This window comes from Nicrophorus vespilloides, unplaced genomic scaffold (genome assembly GCF_001412225.1).
Source record: "Nicrophorus vespilloides isolate i.1.1-1 unplaced genomic scaffold, Nicve_v1.0, whole genome shotgun sequence".
NCBI classification, from domain to species: domain Eukaryota; kingdom Metazoa; phylum Arthropoda; class Insecta; order Coleoptera; family Silphidae; genus Nicrophorus; species Nicrophorus vespilloides.
In genome coordinates, this window is record NW_017095701.1 from 1 (window position 1) to 14,966 (window position 14,966).

The 14,966-nt window shown below is 30.7% G+C and overlaps 1 protein-coding gene across 1 annotated transcript; it reads right to left on the minus strand.

Moving 5' to 3' along the window:
- Positions 1-447: 447 nt before the first annotated feature.
- Positions 448-1,350, minus strand: LOC108560453 (polyadenylate-binding protein-interacting protein 9-like). The gene has a single exon (XM_017918010.1). The coding sequence runs from the start codon at positions 1,348-1,350 to the stop codon at positions 448-450; it is 903 nt and encodes a 300-aa protein (XP_017773499.1).
- Between the last annotated feature and the right edge of the window lie 13,616 nt (positions 1,351-14,966).

Here is a 14,966-nt window from a genome sequence, read left to right on the forward strand (position 1 = left end):
CAGGGAATTTTGGAAAATCTCGAGAAATTCAAAATTTTAAATGCTACAAAAACAAATATCTAAAATATGTCCTTTGTCAATTTTGAAAATGGTAATGATAATTCTGAAACATTATTTAAGGGTTGCCAAATCGGGAAATCCCGGGACAAATTTCCAGGGAATTTTGGAAAATCTCGAGAAATTTCAAAATTTTAAATGCTACAAAAACAAATATCTAAAATATGTCCTTTGTCAATTTTGAAAATGGTAATGATAATTCTGAAACATTATTTAATGATATTGTAAGTGAAAGTCCATATGAAATTAATTTGCTGAAAAAAAATGGGAAGTAAACTTTAAGTAAAAAAACTGTATTTATGTTTAAATTATTTATATTATATTGCAAATCAGTCAGTTTATAGTACAAAAAATATGTGTTTATATTAAAAATGATCAAAAACTATAATATTAGTATGGTTTGCTGGTGAGTCTCCAACGACGGACTCTCATCACAGCTTCACTCCGTTGCCATTCGGCCAATTCCTCCGCGGTCATTTCTGCGTCGATGCTACTAGAATCCTCACTTTCCTCTTCTTGCTCATCTTCCTCGTTAGAATCCTCTACTTCTGGGGATGGTCCAAAACCGTTGGTATAGGGACGGGACGTGTTTGCAGGTGTATTCGAATGCACCTGGATCGGCTTATCGCCGAGATAAGTACCATCCATGCAGGTTGCAGCAAATACAGAATTCTCTTCGTAAAAATCGATGTAAGCGTGACCTTCGGGCAAGCCGGTGGTCTCACAAACAGGAATACTAATGTTCTCGATGAAGCCGCACTTGAAGAAGTGCTCTCCCAAATCGGTCTTTGTAACTTTTGGATCTAAGTTACCCACGTAGATGCAATTGTTACGCGTCTCTTCTTTGTCGTCAATACTCATCGACGTGGATGGTTTACAGTTCTCGTCAATAATTTGCACTTCCATGGCTGTTTCGTGGACCTTACTACCATGTCTATCCATATTCCTCGGACTAACCTCGATTGGTTTATCACCAAGATAAGTGCCATTCAAGGTAGTTGCTTCGTAAATGGAATATTCAACTAGAAACTCGATAAAGGCATGACCTTTCGGCAATCCATTGACCTTAGGAATCTTAATTTTCTTGATGCAACCGCACCTGCAGAAGAGCTCATTCAACTCCTGTTTCGTAACACTATGATCCAAGTTACCTACGTAGATGCTGCTGTTAAACGCTTTTGCTTTGGCAATCAACAACTTATCGCTAATACTCAATGGCTCAATATCCTTGTCAACTTGTTCATCCTCCATCTCCATGATTATATTAGTAATATTTTCGATATTCAAATCCATTGTTACTTGTGGTGTTGCAGAGTAAAGTGCAAGAGATACTGTACGTGTTGCGTCTCAGAGAGCAGTGCAAGAACTGATGACTTACTTTTGCACAACTATTTATACCAAAAAAAAAAATGTAATGCAGGGTAAAACCCAATAAAACTTTTATGACCATAAACTTTAAAATTTTCGATATCAGGTAGATTTAATTACCTTTTTTCCAGGTAGACAACCCTTAATGAAACCATAAAACGTAATTGTAATTTTGAACAACTGTAGTATTCGTGTATTTTATTTTTTATTACCTAAGAGTAATATAATGAATAATTTCCAGAATTGTAGTGAAATCAAAATTATATTTGTAGGAAATACTAAATAATTTTTTTAAGGTTGAGATAAACGTGAGTTTCCAATGAATTCGAAATATTTTCCATTCGACGAAATAGCATTTCTATGATGATGTAACCAACTCAAAAGTAGCGTTTGAAATACGGACGGATGCGAAGGTACGAATCGGACGTTTCAATTTAATAAAACATAATTCCACGCAAAGGGAGTTTTCCGAATGGAAGCCCTTCCATGAAATTTAATCGAATAATTGCTTTCCTCGCTCGAAAAGAGCGCAGATGAAAAGATCCCAAACATTTGCACTTGTAATACGATAAATAGTTTTTGATGTTCTACAAATTCATTCCAAAAACACAAACGTGCACCCCTTTCTGTTGCCTTTTCGAAACCCATCTCCTCCACGTCCCCCCTGTGTCTATTTATTTATTTATTTTTTGCAATTCTCCTCTGTTCGCGCGAGATTCACTCGTTGTTTTTTTTTGTTCTCTGTTCGTCGACCCGTATTTGGTGTATGCGTTGTTTCCACGAACGCCGACGGCACTAATTAACATCGGGGTATTAATCCTGTCCGTTGTATTTCAACGTGAGGCGTGAGGGGGACAGAATTGATGGGGAGGTACAGGTTCGAGGATCGAGCGCAATAAAATAATGGAGTTTCCAATTTCCAGCTGCGATAATCTCATTTACCCAATTTGTACACGATTCCTATGAAAACTGCACTCTGCTCTATTATGTGCATATTTATTATCTCTTTTTCAGTAAAATTTTGAAAATATTTTCAGAAATAAATGTAATTAAAATTTGATGATTTAATGTATGTAAGAATGTAAGTATGTATGTAAGTAAGTATGTAAGAAATTTCAGATATTTTTGTTAGTTATTATAATCAAATTTACAAAAAAATAAATGCTGAAAAATACATAAAATCGATAATGTTTGACAAATAATTTAAGAAAAACATGTTCAATATTGTGTAATAATAATATATAAAGATTGGGAGCCGAACTAGAGTTTGTCGGTTTTTAAGAATGTTGATTTCTAGAAACCGGTTTTTTTTAAATTAAATAATTAAACAAATTACAGGAAAACAGTACTAGCTGCAAATATATAAATATTGAAGCGTGAATATTTGGCTTTAATTAGAATATTCAAACATTAAATGAGCATGATTGGTTTTCGAGTAGTACAACAAAATGTGAGTGTCTTCACCGGTTTTTTTTGCTGTTGCTGTTAACTTCCAAGAAAATGACACATAATACAAATTCCCCCTTCAACTACTAAATTCTCCAGTTGGAAGAAATCTTGGAATTACCAAAAAACTAGTACTAGTAATGAGTACTATGTTTGTGCGCACGTAGCAAGTGAGAATTGTCAATTTCTGAAAATTTTGATAACCGGTTTTGTAGAAAAGTTGAAATTCGAAAACCGGTTTTTCAACTTTGTGTGTAGAAAACAAATGCATTCTATGGAAGTAACAGCGCCTTCCAAGAAAATGACACATAATACAAATTCCCACTTCAACTACTTAATTCTCCAGTTGGAAGAAATCTTGGAATTACCAATCAAAAAGTAGTGCTAGTAATGAGAACTATGTTTGTGCGCACGTAGCAAATGAGAGAGAATTGTCTATTTCTGAAAATTTTGATAACCGGTTTTGTAGAAAAGTTGAAATTCGAAAACCGGTTTTTCAACTTTGTATGTAGAAAACAAATGCATTCTATGGAAGTAACAGCGCCTTCCAAGAAAATGATAGATAATACAAATTCCCACTTCAACTACTTAATTCTCCAGTTGGAAAAAATCTTGGAATTACCAATAAAAATGTAGTACTAGTAATGATTACAATGTTTGTGCGCACAAGAGAGAGAATTGTCTATTTCTGAAAATTTTGATAACCGGTTTTGTAGAAAAGTTGAAATTCGAAAACCGGTTTTTTTTAAAAGTCGGTTTATGCACAAACCCTAATGTTTTTGTTAAAGTAAATTTAGTAGTATTATTTATATTTGAAATAGATTTACATATAAAGTTTGATTCAAATTATGTAATCACTGAAACGTGTTTCTGGTTAATATGCTTTGGTTGCATTTGTATTTATTAATTACACTCCAATAAATCTCATTAAACGAATTATTTAATTAACAACTAAATATAATAGATTTCAAGCTAATGCATTAATATCACTAAAAAATATAAATTAAAACTTCTCAACTTATAAACCACAAAAGTTAATATTCATGTAAACAAAAAGTTTTATGATTACGCAGTACTTGCCAAGTAATTGGAAGTACATATCATATTCCGATTATTACTGCGTATTATTAGATTTAGATTATCGGCTTAATGATAATGCCTGGTCAATAGAAATTAGCCGCGTTTGTATAGAGATTAGTCAAACACCAATGGACCTCATTAAACATATTATATAATTATTGACCACTTAAGCTGTGAATATATAATATTTCATGGTTATTAACATAACATGAAATTGCAATTGTAGAATTTTCTAATTGTCAAATGTCTATTAGATGATGAAATAAAACTTTCATTTTCACAAATTTTATGAACATAAATAAATAGTTTTCAGTAAAAAAGAAATATTTTGAAGGTAGCTTTTGTAGATAATGAAAAATTAATTAATTATTAATAATTTTAACAAAAAGTTTTCATAGATTTGGTTAAACTCCAACATAAATTGTGATATCATGAAAACATCTTGTTATGATTTAGGTACATCATCTCAGAAATTCCTCATCCTCATCTTGTAAACTGAAATTAGTTATGCGTGTATTTGCATTATTGATGCGTGCTTACATACGTTCAGAGGTACATTAACCGTTAACAATTCCTACAGGCTTGTACCAATACACTTGGCTGAACGCTGCTGATTACTTGTCGAGAGGGTATATAAATCACCACCGCACATCGTCTCACTTCCTTCAGGTACTAAAGTATTATGGCTTCTGCATGTTTCAGCTATTTCAAGTTTGAGTATATGAAAAATATAAAGGTATAGAAGTTTTCCAATACATGTACTTTTTTATATTGATTAAGAAAAACATGTGCAAATTGGCTCTAAAATTATCAAAATAAAATATTTTTTTTATTAAAATCTGAAAGAAAGTTATAACAATAGTTTCAATATTATTGTAGACTTAAATCAAGAAAATTAATTATAAAAAGTAATACTTTATATCAGTAATTAACAAGATGTAGTGATAATATTGATTAATATTATTAAATCTAATAAATTAAATGAAAATCTTTGATAATTTGTTTTATAAGTAGTTGAAAACTGATTGACTTTTATTGGATTTAACGCATCAATATTTTTATGTGCGTTTCTGTAATGAAACGAAAATATTATTGCGCAAATATGAAGCAAATTGATTGCATCTGCTTATTATTATTGCCATAACAATAATATTGACTAGAAGCAAGAGTATTTTCCAGTTTATTTATTTAATGCTATGGACATCGTTCCTCCTTCCAATTATATACAAATAAGGTCACGCTGTGAACTTTACTGCGTCGTCACTAATTAAATTCGAACGGGACATAAATACGTGCAATTTAATTAATATCGTCTATTTGCTTTATATATGTTGATTGATATTAATTATATTTGAATATTCATAGAAATGTTATATTTCAATAACAAAAATTTTAACTATTTGTCGACGGAGATTTCAAACACCATTATCACATCGGCCATGCATGCAATTGTACATAAACAACGTCTCTTATATAAAAGATATGGCGGATATATCCGCCGATTGTCCGCAAGAAGGATTAATGTTATTTATTGCATTAAATAACTGCAATTTATTCTGTATACATAATATTTTTTTTGTAATTGGAATTTGCACGAACCGTTCGTTATTGGTTTCTATTGAACGTTCATTATTTCGTGGCAATTAAATTTTTTAAAAAAAATTAACAAATTGTGGTAAATGTTGAATCCTGGAATCGTATTTCGAATCGACCGCGAACTAATTAAATGCATCCGACATATTTTCATGATCTCTGACCTACAATTTAGTTAATTACAATTATCATTTATTGACGGATCAACCGCAGTTCGAATCGGCGTTCCCAAATTTACTAATATCTCTTTATTTGTAAATAAATAAAGAGATGAGAGAAGTTTGTTGAAATGAAATAAAATGAAATGAGTTTTCTTTATGATTGAAGTCTGAAAAATTGGTATTTACAGGGTGTTCAATAATGCATCCGACATATTTTCATGATCTCTGACCTACAATTGTTAATGATAAACGCAGTTCGGATCAGCGTTCCCAAATTTACTAATATCTCTTTATCTGTAAATAAATAAGGAGATGTGGAAAGTTAAATGAAATGAGTTTTCTTTATGATTGAAGTCTGAAAAATTGGTATTTTCAGGGTATTCAATAATGCATCTGACATATTTTCATAATCTCTGACCTACAATTGTTAATGATAAACGCAGTTCGGATCGGCGTTCCCAAATTTACTAATATCTCTTTATCTGTAAATAAATAAGGAGATGTGGAAATTTTAATGAAATGAAATGAGTTTTCTTTATGATTGAAGTCTGAAAATTGGTATTTACAGGGTGTTCTATAATTCCGGTTCAGTCGGTGTAAAATATGCATGAAAGCCCGTAGGTCGCGGCGCGTTTAAAACGGTTATGCAAATGTGCGAAGGTATTTAATAACGTATGTATATTAAATTTGGAGGCGGAACGTTTCGATGTGCAGGAATATTCAACTGAAAGGAATAATGCATGACAGTGAGTAGTGTGTAAGTTATTGAAAGTTTGATGCTGCTGCATTAAGAATGGATGCGCGTTTGTGTGCTTCAAGGAATTTCTCTGGATGCATATTTAGATGGGTTTCCTAATAATTCGGGAGATGGATAATCCCGAGGGAGGATGGAATAATCCGGTTTTTCTTTCTGCTCATTTCGTTATTCTAGACAAAAGTGCATTATAAAATTGTGATGAGCTGAACCTTTGCTGCTTCCTGCCTTCATCCTTGCGGATCCCTCTTGCTTCCTCCTCTTGCCAGAGCCACCACCAACCATCCAGGTACATAGTAGCTCTGACCCATAAATTTCAGTCTTCCGACGAAATTGGTTCCACACACCGCACGCCTCTAATTCCATTTTCCTACTCCGAAACCATCTCTTCTCTCCCCCCCTCCCCAGAAATTTGTATATTTTGTTAATGAGTGTACACTGGTCCCAAGGAGTAATGGTGCAAACACTTTACGTAATGAAATTACTAAAAATTTATTACCAACCGTTAATAAATTGTCACTACCTCTTTTCTTAATACAATGAAAATCATTAAATTATTTCTTTCATTAAAATACAAAATGACAAGTAACAAAAAGAAAAACTTAAGAATCACGAGTATATAAATATTTCAATAACTAATTTCACTACTTTCATTATTTTTCAATCTATATTTTTAGTTTTGTGAATTTTATCATAATTATAGACGAAATTTGTCATTTTTCTCCTCATTACATATAAATAAAATATACAAAATATGGATTGTTTCTGCTACAATAAAATATAGTTAAATTATGAAAGAAATTCCAGTTATTTTATAAGATTTACAAATTTATGGGAAATTTTGAAATTCATTAATAAAAAAAAGGTTTTTCATTTAATTGATTTACTTTTTACATAACAATTACTGAATGTAATAATATTGATAGTTAGTTGATGGTTAATGAACGAAAGTAAAAAAAAATGGGTTTGTATAACAAAAAAAGTTAATTAAATGATATATTTTGTAATTTACAAAAGATACTTTCTATAGTTTTTTTTTCTTTGAATATATAAGTTTTTTCTAGTAAAAGGCTATTGATTTCCTAAAGATGTGTTTCTATAATTTATTAAATAAAAACTAATTCATTTTCCAGTTATTTTATAAGATTTACAAATTTATAGGAAATTTTGAAATTCATTAAAAAGAAAAAAGGTTTTTCATTTAATTGATTTACTTTTTACATAACGATTACTGAATGTAATAATATTTATAGTTAGTTGATGGTTAATGAATGAAAGTAAAAAAAAATGGGTTTGTATAACAAATTGTGAATTAAATGAAATATTTTATAATTTACAAAATATACTTTCTGCAGTTTTTTCTTTAAATATATAAGTTTTTTTTAGTAAAAGGCTATTGATTTCCTAAAGATGTGTTTGTATAATTTCTTATATAAAAACTAATTAATTTTCCAGTTATTTTATAAGATTTACAAAATTTATGGGAAATTCATTAATAAAAAAAGGTTTTTCATTTAATTGATTTACTTTTTACATAACAATTACTGAATGTAATAATATTGATAGTTAGTGGTTAATAAATGAAAGTGAAAAAATGGATTTGTATAACAAAAAAAGTGAATTAAATGAAATATTTTATAATTTACAAAAGATACTTTCTGTAGTTTTTCTAGTAAAAGGTTATTGATTTCCTAAAGATGTGTTTCTCTGATTTATTATATAAAAAATAATCAATTTTCCAGTAATTTTATGATATTTACAAATTTATAGGAAATTTTGAAATTCATTAATAAAAAAAGGTTTTTCATTTAATTGATTTACTTTTTACATAACAATTACTGAATGTAATAATATTGATAGTTAGTTCATGGTTAATGAATGAAAGTAAAAAAAATGGTTTGTATAACAAAAAAAGTGAATTTTTGAATATATAAGTTTGATTTAGTAAAAGGCTATTGATGTGTTTGTATAATTTGTTATATAAAAACTAATTAATTTTGAAAATTTGTGTGTGGACTAAACGAGTATAAACTGTGGTCTTTTCAAATATTTGACTGGAATTACAAAATGATAAACGTAGGACAATTTGTGAGATGATGATTATAATTAGTAATGTACATAAGAAAAGTGAAGATAAAGGAAAACATGATTTTGGTACAATGCAGAGTAAATATAAGCTAATAATGCCAAAGAAGTTTGATGGAAGAATAAAGCGCTAAGATAAATGGGACGGCAATTAGGGAAAATGCAGTTACGTCGTGGAGAGGAAATTAATTGGATTCAAAAATAATTTCATTAAATATGAAATCGTTTGTCTGTACGATATTATATATATATATATATATCTTTCTCGAGAAGATTATGTTTGCCTTTGACGATTGATAATTAATGAAAGGAGCGCTGAAGGCTTTTCTAAGCAGAAACGTTAATGGTATAGTCCACCAGGAAGAAATCTTCTCGTCCTCGAGAAAATGCAAATACCATTCAGAAATTAATTACCGAAAAATCATTTATCATCCGTCTCCGTACTCTGCGAAGCGAATAATGAAAAAAAAAAATAATACGAAGAGTAGATAAAAATGTTCGCTTTTCATTTCTACACGATACATACGAGTTTTCTTGAATAGAAGAGATGACAACAATAGCGCGTTTGTGTATTTCTCGTTCCTTCAATATAAATTTTTCGTTACAGGATATTTATTTATCGATTGGACGACGAGGATATTGAAATAAAGTCGTTGATGAAGTTGCGTGTAAGCGATTTAAAGTTGAAGCGGAAACTGTATTGATAATAATGGTATTGGCTGTTATTCTGATCGGATTGTGAAGCTGTAAGCCTTCGATTCGGGCACGGATGCAGGAAGGGTTTTAAAGCTCGATGTACACGACAATGCACTCAGAAAGACCAAGATCGAAGCTCAGGATGAAAGCGCACCCTTGACATTCCCGACCACCTATGATTTCGAGCAGAATCCATAAATAAATGGTTGAAATATTGACGATCAAACACGACGACGACAACAACAACAAAAAGAGAAAACATACTGTGAACATGTTTAAAAAAATATAAAATAATAGAAGAGAATCAAAAGAGGGCGAGCGTTGCAATTTGCTTTGATAAATATGCAACGTCCGGAATCGCCGGTAGTTGACATAGAAAAAAAAAGCATGTTTATACCGAGGCCGTAAAATAATACGACTTTTACAAATTGTCACCAGTACACGTTATAGCGCCAGAAAAAAACTAAATCTATATAGTATTATTTGCTTTCGTCGTTGTTGTTTCCACTATTTTCTACCCTAAAATTTATTTTTTTTACATTTCCCCAATAAATATCACTTATTCAACCTTTACCCTGTCTCGTTTCATGCGAACGAATCAATCTTGTTACGTATCTTCTTTTTTTTGTTTGTTGCAATTGTTCGTCTGCTTCGCTTTGCGTCCGAATTTTGGACTGTCATGTGCCAAATCGAAAATGCAAACGGAATATGAAATATCGACGGGATAGAGGACGGACGTCGCGTTTCCTCTTCAGAAACGTCGAGAAACAAAGCGAATTTCCGGTCGATCACATTTGAATTTCAATATTTAATCTGCAACGTTTCGTACAATCTTTCTCTTTTTTCTGTTCATTTTCGTATTGACGGACTTGGTAAAACCAACGTGCTCTTGTCATTTTTGCAAATGGATTGTGTTATGAAGAAATGTCTTAAGGGAGAAAAACCGCATATTCTAGAACTTTCTACTTAATAAAACTAATTTTAACTAAGGGTTGAAATGATCGCGTTTTATTGCCTCAAGATGATTGCATTCTGGTTTATCATTATGCAAGATGTAAGAAGACAAATGTAACAAGTAAAATATAAGAACTGAAATTCTATAAAAATTAGATTGTATGTCATAACAAGGTTTTGATATAATTATGGTGGAGGCTGAATAATTTCCACTCGAAACAATCTCGTATTTAGTTAGTGAGTCATAGCACGTGGTGGATGCGTCGGGTAATTTAAACTTGGTGAGCCATACTAAGTTTACTATTTATTGTCACACGATGTTTATATCACGTTTATTACCTTCTAATTTATCCCCGTGAACATCTTGCAGTTTGCTTTAAACTTAACGCAAGAATTATTACCCAAATTTTATAAATAATCTACGAAATCTTTAATTTTTATGTAAAGGGTGTCCCAAAATTAACGCAAGATTTGAATTTGCCGCCCATTGTGCAGTAAAGTGTCAAATTTAAGTGTTCGAAGTATTTTCAATTTGACATTACTAAATTTATGAAAATTCTTAAATCTTATTAACTGACTAAATGTTAACGATAATACTAATTACAGAAATAATTACTAATTATAATAATTACCATCGACTATATAAAGGTAATATCAATAATCCAATAAAATATTTTTTTGTATAAAAATCATAGCTTTATACAAAAAAATTGCTAAAAATTTCGGGAAAACATGTGCGCCTTTTTATGGCTTCATCTATAAAAGACACCTCGCTTAGAACTAAGATGTGATGATTGTGTCACTACAGTGGCTTTGAATTTAACATTGCATAAGCGAAGTCTGCTATGCAAAGATTATGGCGAATATATCCGCCGCTCGTCCGCAAATACTTAACACTATTACCAATTAGTTAAATAAACAATCAGTATTTAAATAAATATAAAATAAATTGAATGACTCGTAATAATTACAAAAATCTATTGACTATATGTTTTTCCATCCATATAACAAAATATAAATTAAATCCATAAAAATCAACTAAACTTTTGAAATAAGAAATATCTTATATTATTTCTATACTGAAAATTGTTTTTTTTTTGGGGTTTCCAACACTTTACTGCACAAATGGCGGCAAATTCAAATCTTGCGTTAATTTTGGGAAACCCTTTATATTTATTAATTAATTGTAATAATCTAAAATTTGATGAAAATTTAAGTGTTCGAAGTATTTTGCATACAAATAATTTATTGCAATAAATGTGTAAATAAATAATAAAAATTAACAAAAATAAATTCTAATTATTAAAAAATCATTGAAAAAGGGCTATTGACACAAAGACCTATACTTTGTGGTCTAGTCTATAACATTAAATCATATTTTGTACATGAAAATTTAAAACGTTTTTTTTAAACCAATCAGATTAAAATCCAATTTCTGTAAATATTGTAATTTAAAAAACATAAATGTTATTACGTAAATCTGTGTAAATTCGTGTAAAACTATATAAATCCTATTTGTTATATGGATTTTACCTGGTTATAATCTTTTTATTTATTATAATATGATGCGATTAAAAAAATATTGTTAAAAAATATGGATTTTAATGGAAAAACTGCAGTTTTATAAAAATAATCCGTATCTAAAATATCGAATGTATCATTTTAACACTGGGAAAAAAACAGCAAAAAAATAAAATAAATAAATGTTTTCACGTAGTTATTTCATCCGTAGAACATCGTTGTACAAGCGTACACACACATTTTCCCGTCGAAATACACGTACAAAATAAATAATAGCCGTTTCCATCAATTTTTTCGTACAAATGAACGCAAAACCAAATGCACCTGCTTTAATTTCACGTTTTTTTTTGTTTTTGTGTATTATTTCCTTTGCTTCTGATATGCAGAGAGAGAGGATTTTATTTTTATATAAATCCGGTACAAAGAGCAATAAACAATGATTCGTGAAATACGGGTTGCAGCATGTGTCCTTTATTGAAAAATCCAATTAAAGCCGCAAATCGGAATCGGCAACGACGAATAAATAAACCTAAACGCGGACTTCGGACAATATAAAAAACATTTTGCGAGCGCAATTCGCAAAAAAAATTAAAATAGAATAGAATAGGGTAAAAGGAACGGTGAAACTGAAACAAAACATGGCAAGGATGGACGAGGGAAAAAATACATGGGATGAGGGTTTGGAGACACAACGCAAACTATTAAATTGTGGAGGCGCCGGGTCATATACATCCCGTGTATAATGCGCATATACGAGGAATAAAACGAATCCTCGCTATAAGCGAGCGCACAACGGCGCGTACTTAATCCGCTATGATTTAGTATAGAAAGTAATTCCGGGGGAGCCGAAATGTGTATGTATGAAGGGAGGGAGTTTTGTGTGCATATGTATGAAAGAGTGGAATGAGGGAAGATCCTGGATCCATGAACACGTTATGAATGTATGGAAATGTGCGCGAAAATCTTGAAATATATTTCTCGCTTCCTATTTCATGCAGGAACGTGAAATATTTATACATGCACACATTGCAGATTTTTCTATTGATGCATTTATAGTGTGTTAAATCTGTTTCAAGTCGTCCGGCTATTCTTTGCACAAAGAAATAACTTAAACTCATTGAATTATTTCAATTCAGTATAGAAATATAAGATATTTCTTGTACAAACTAAAATATTATATTACATAAGCAGTTAGATACTATTGTTGTTTAAAGATTTAACAAAAGTTTAGTTTAGTTGTAATTTAATTAATTTTTAAAAATAGTAAACTTTATATTTTCTTTAATTCACTTTAGTTCATTTTGTTTCAATTTTTACTTTATTTTGTAATTTATTTATAGTCAATAGATTTTTGTAATTGTTACAAGTCATACTACTAATGACATTGTTTATATATCTAATTAGTAAGCATTTGAGGACGAGCGGCGGATATATCCGTCATAACCTTGACACAGCAGACTTCGCATGCAATAAAATATTATATTACATAAGTTAACTACTATTGTTGTGTAAAGATTTAACAAAAGTCTAGTTGAAATTTAATTAATTTTAAAAATATTTAAAAAAATATATCAAGTAAACTTCATATTTTCTTTAATTAACTATAGTTCATTTTGTATAAATTTTTACTTTATTTTGTAATTTATATATAGTCAATAGATTTTTGTAATTGTTACGAGTCATAATTAGTAAGCATTTGAGGACGAGCGGCGGATATATCTGCCATAACCTTGACACAGCAGACTTCGCTTGCAATGTTACATAAAAAATGATAGTTTTATAGAGGCGTTACTTGTGCCACCGAAATTCACTACAACATAATAATACAATGATTAGTAAGCATTTGAGGACGAGCGACGGATATATTCGCCATAACCTTGACACAACAGACTTCGCTTGCAATGTTACATAAAAAGGATAGTTTTGTTACTTGTGTTACCAAAATTCATCACAACATAATAATACTATAATTTTCTATATCTAATAGCAATTATTTGTATAAAGCAATGATTATTCTACAAAAAATATTTTATTGGATTATTGATATTACCTTATATAGTCGATGGTTATTATTATAATTAGTAATTTTTCTGTAATTAGTATTATCGTTAAAATTTAGTCAGTTAATAAGATTTAAGAATTTTCATAAATTTAGTATTATTTGTTGGAATTAAACTATTTATAAGATGAACTCTGCTGTTTCTAGTAAAGAAAAATCAATTAATTGCAATTTTAAATGAGTAGAAGATGTCGAAATGAAAAGGGATTAAAGGGTGCTGCGCATTCGTATCCAACAAAAGAGAAAATAATGGATTGACTATTTCCGAGTTAGTTAGGGACGTCGATATGTACGCTCATTGGATGGGATGAAGACTGTGAACCGTTTTATTATCGGGATGAGAAGGAAGTGGAAGAGAGTAAATCGAATTGCGCCACTTGAACAAGACAAATGGAAATTAAATAGCGCGCACTTGTTAATTGTCAGTTCCAATTGGAATTTGCGACAATTAGTTTCCATAGTTCAAGATCTCCATCTCGTTTCCTCTCCAAATCTCCTTTCCTCATTCCTTCCTCCCATACACACATCCAGATGCAAACACATGCTGCACATCCCAGCTTTCTTGCCTCCGGTTCATTAGATCAAGTGCCTAGCAGTTCCAGCAGATAATACCGTGAAGGCAAAACTAAAGCAGTCTCGGAACACCTTTGTTGAATTTCTGCATAATGTATATTACTTTAATTAATATCCGCGTGCAGCGAGAAGGGTGTACAGAAGCATCCACCCTCACATTTCCAACCCCATTCGCCTCATTCCCTTTATTTATTGCCACGGCTTTAGCCGAATGTCGAGAGCATGTTGTCGCATATAAATAAGACGACGATTCTCGCTGCTGCACTTTGTATCGATTTCGGTGGAGCGGAGTGGAATGGAGTGGAGACACCCCCACCTGGGAATACCTCTACGCCCGTGAAGAAACCTAGCAGGAAATTTACCTGTGGAGTCTTTGCAGAAATTGTTTTTAATCTAGCTTTGTCCTTGTTACTACAACATCAATTACCGAAAAGAACTACCTTAATGAAACATAAATCTCAATTAGATTTATCTCTGTTTCATGCTGTATCTTAGATAAATTACATGAGCAAATAGAAAAACTTTTTCTATTACCACTGATTTACTATAAGCACCTCAAAGCTTAATAAAGTTAAATTAAAAATTATCAAGTAGAACGAATCAATAAATGAAAAAATGT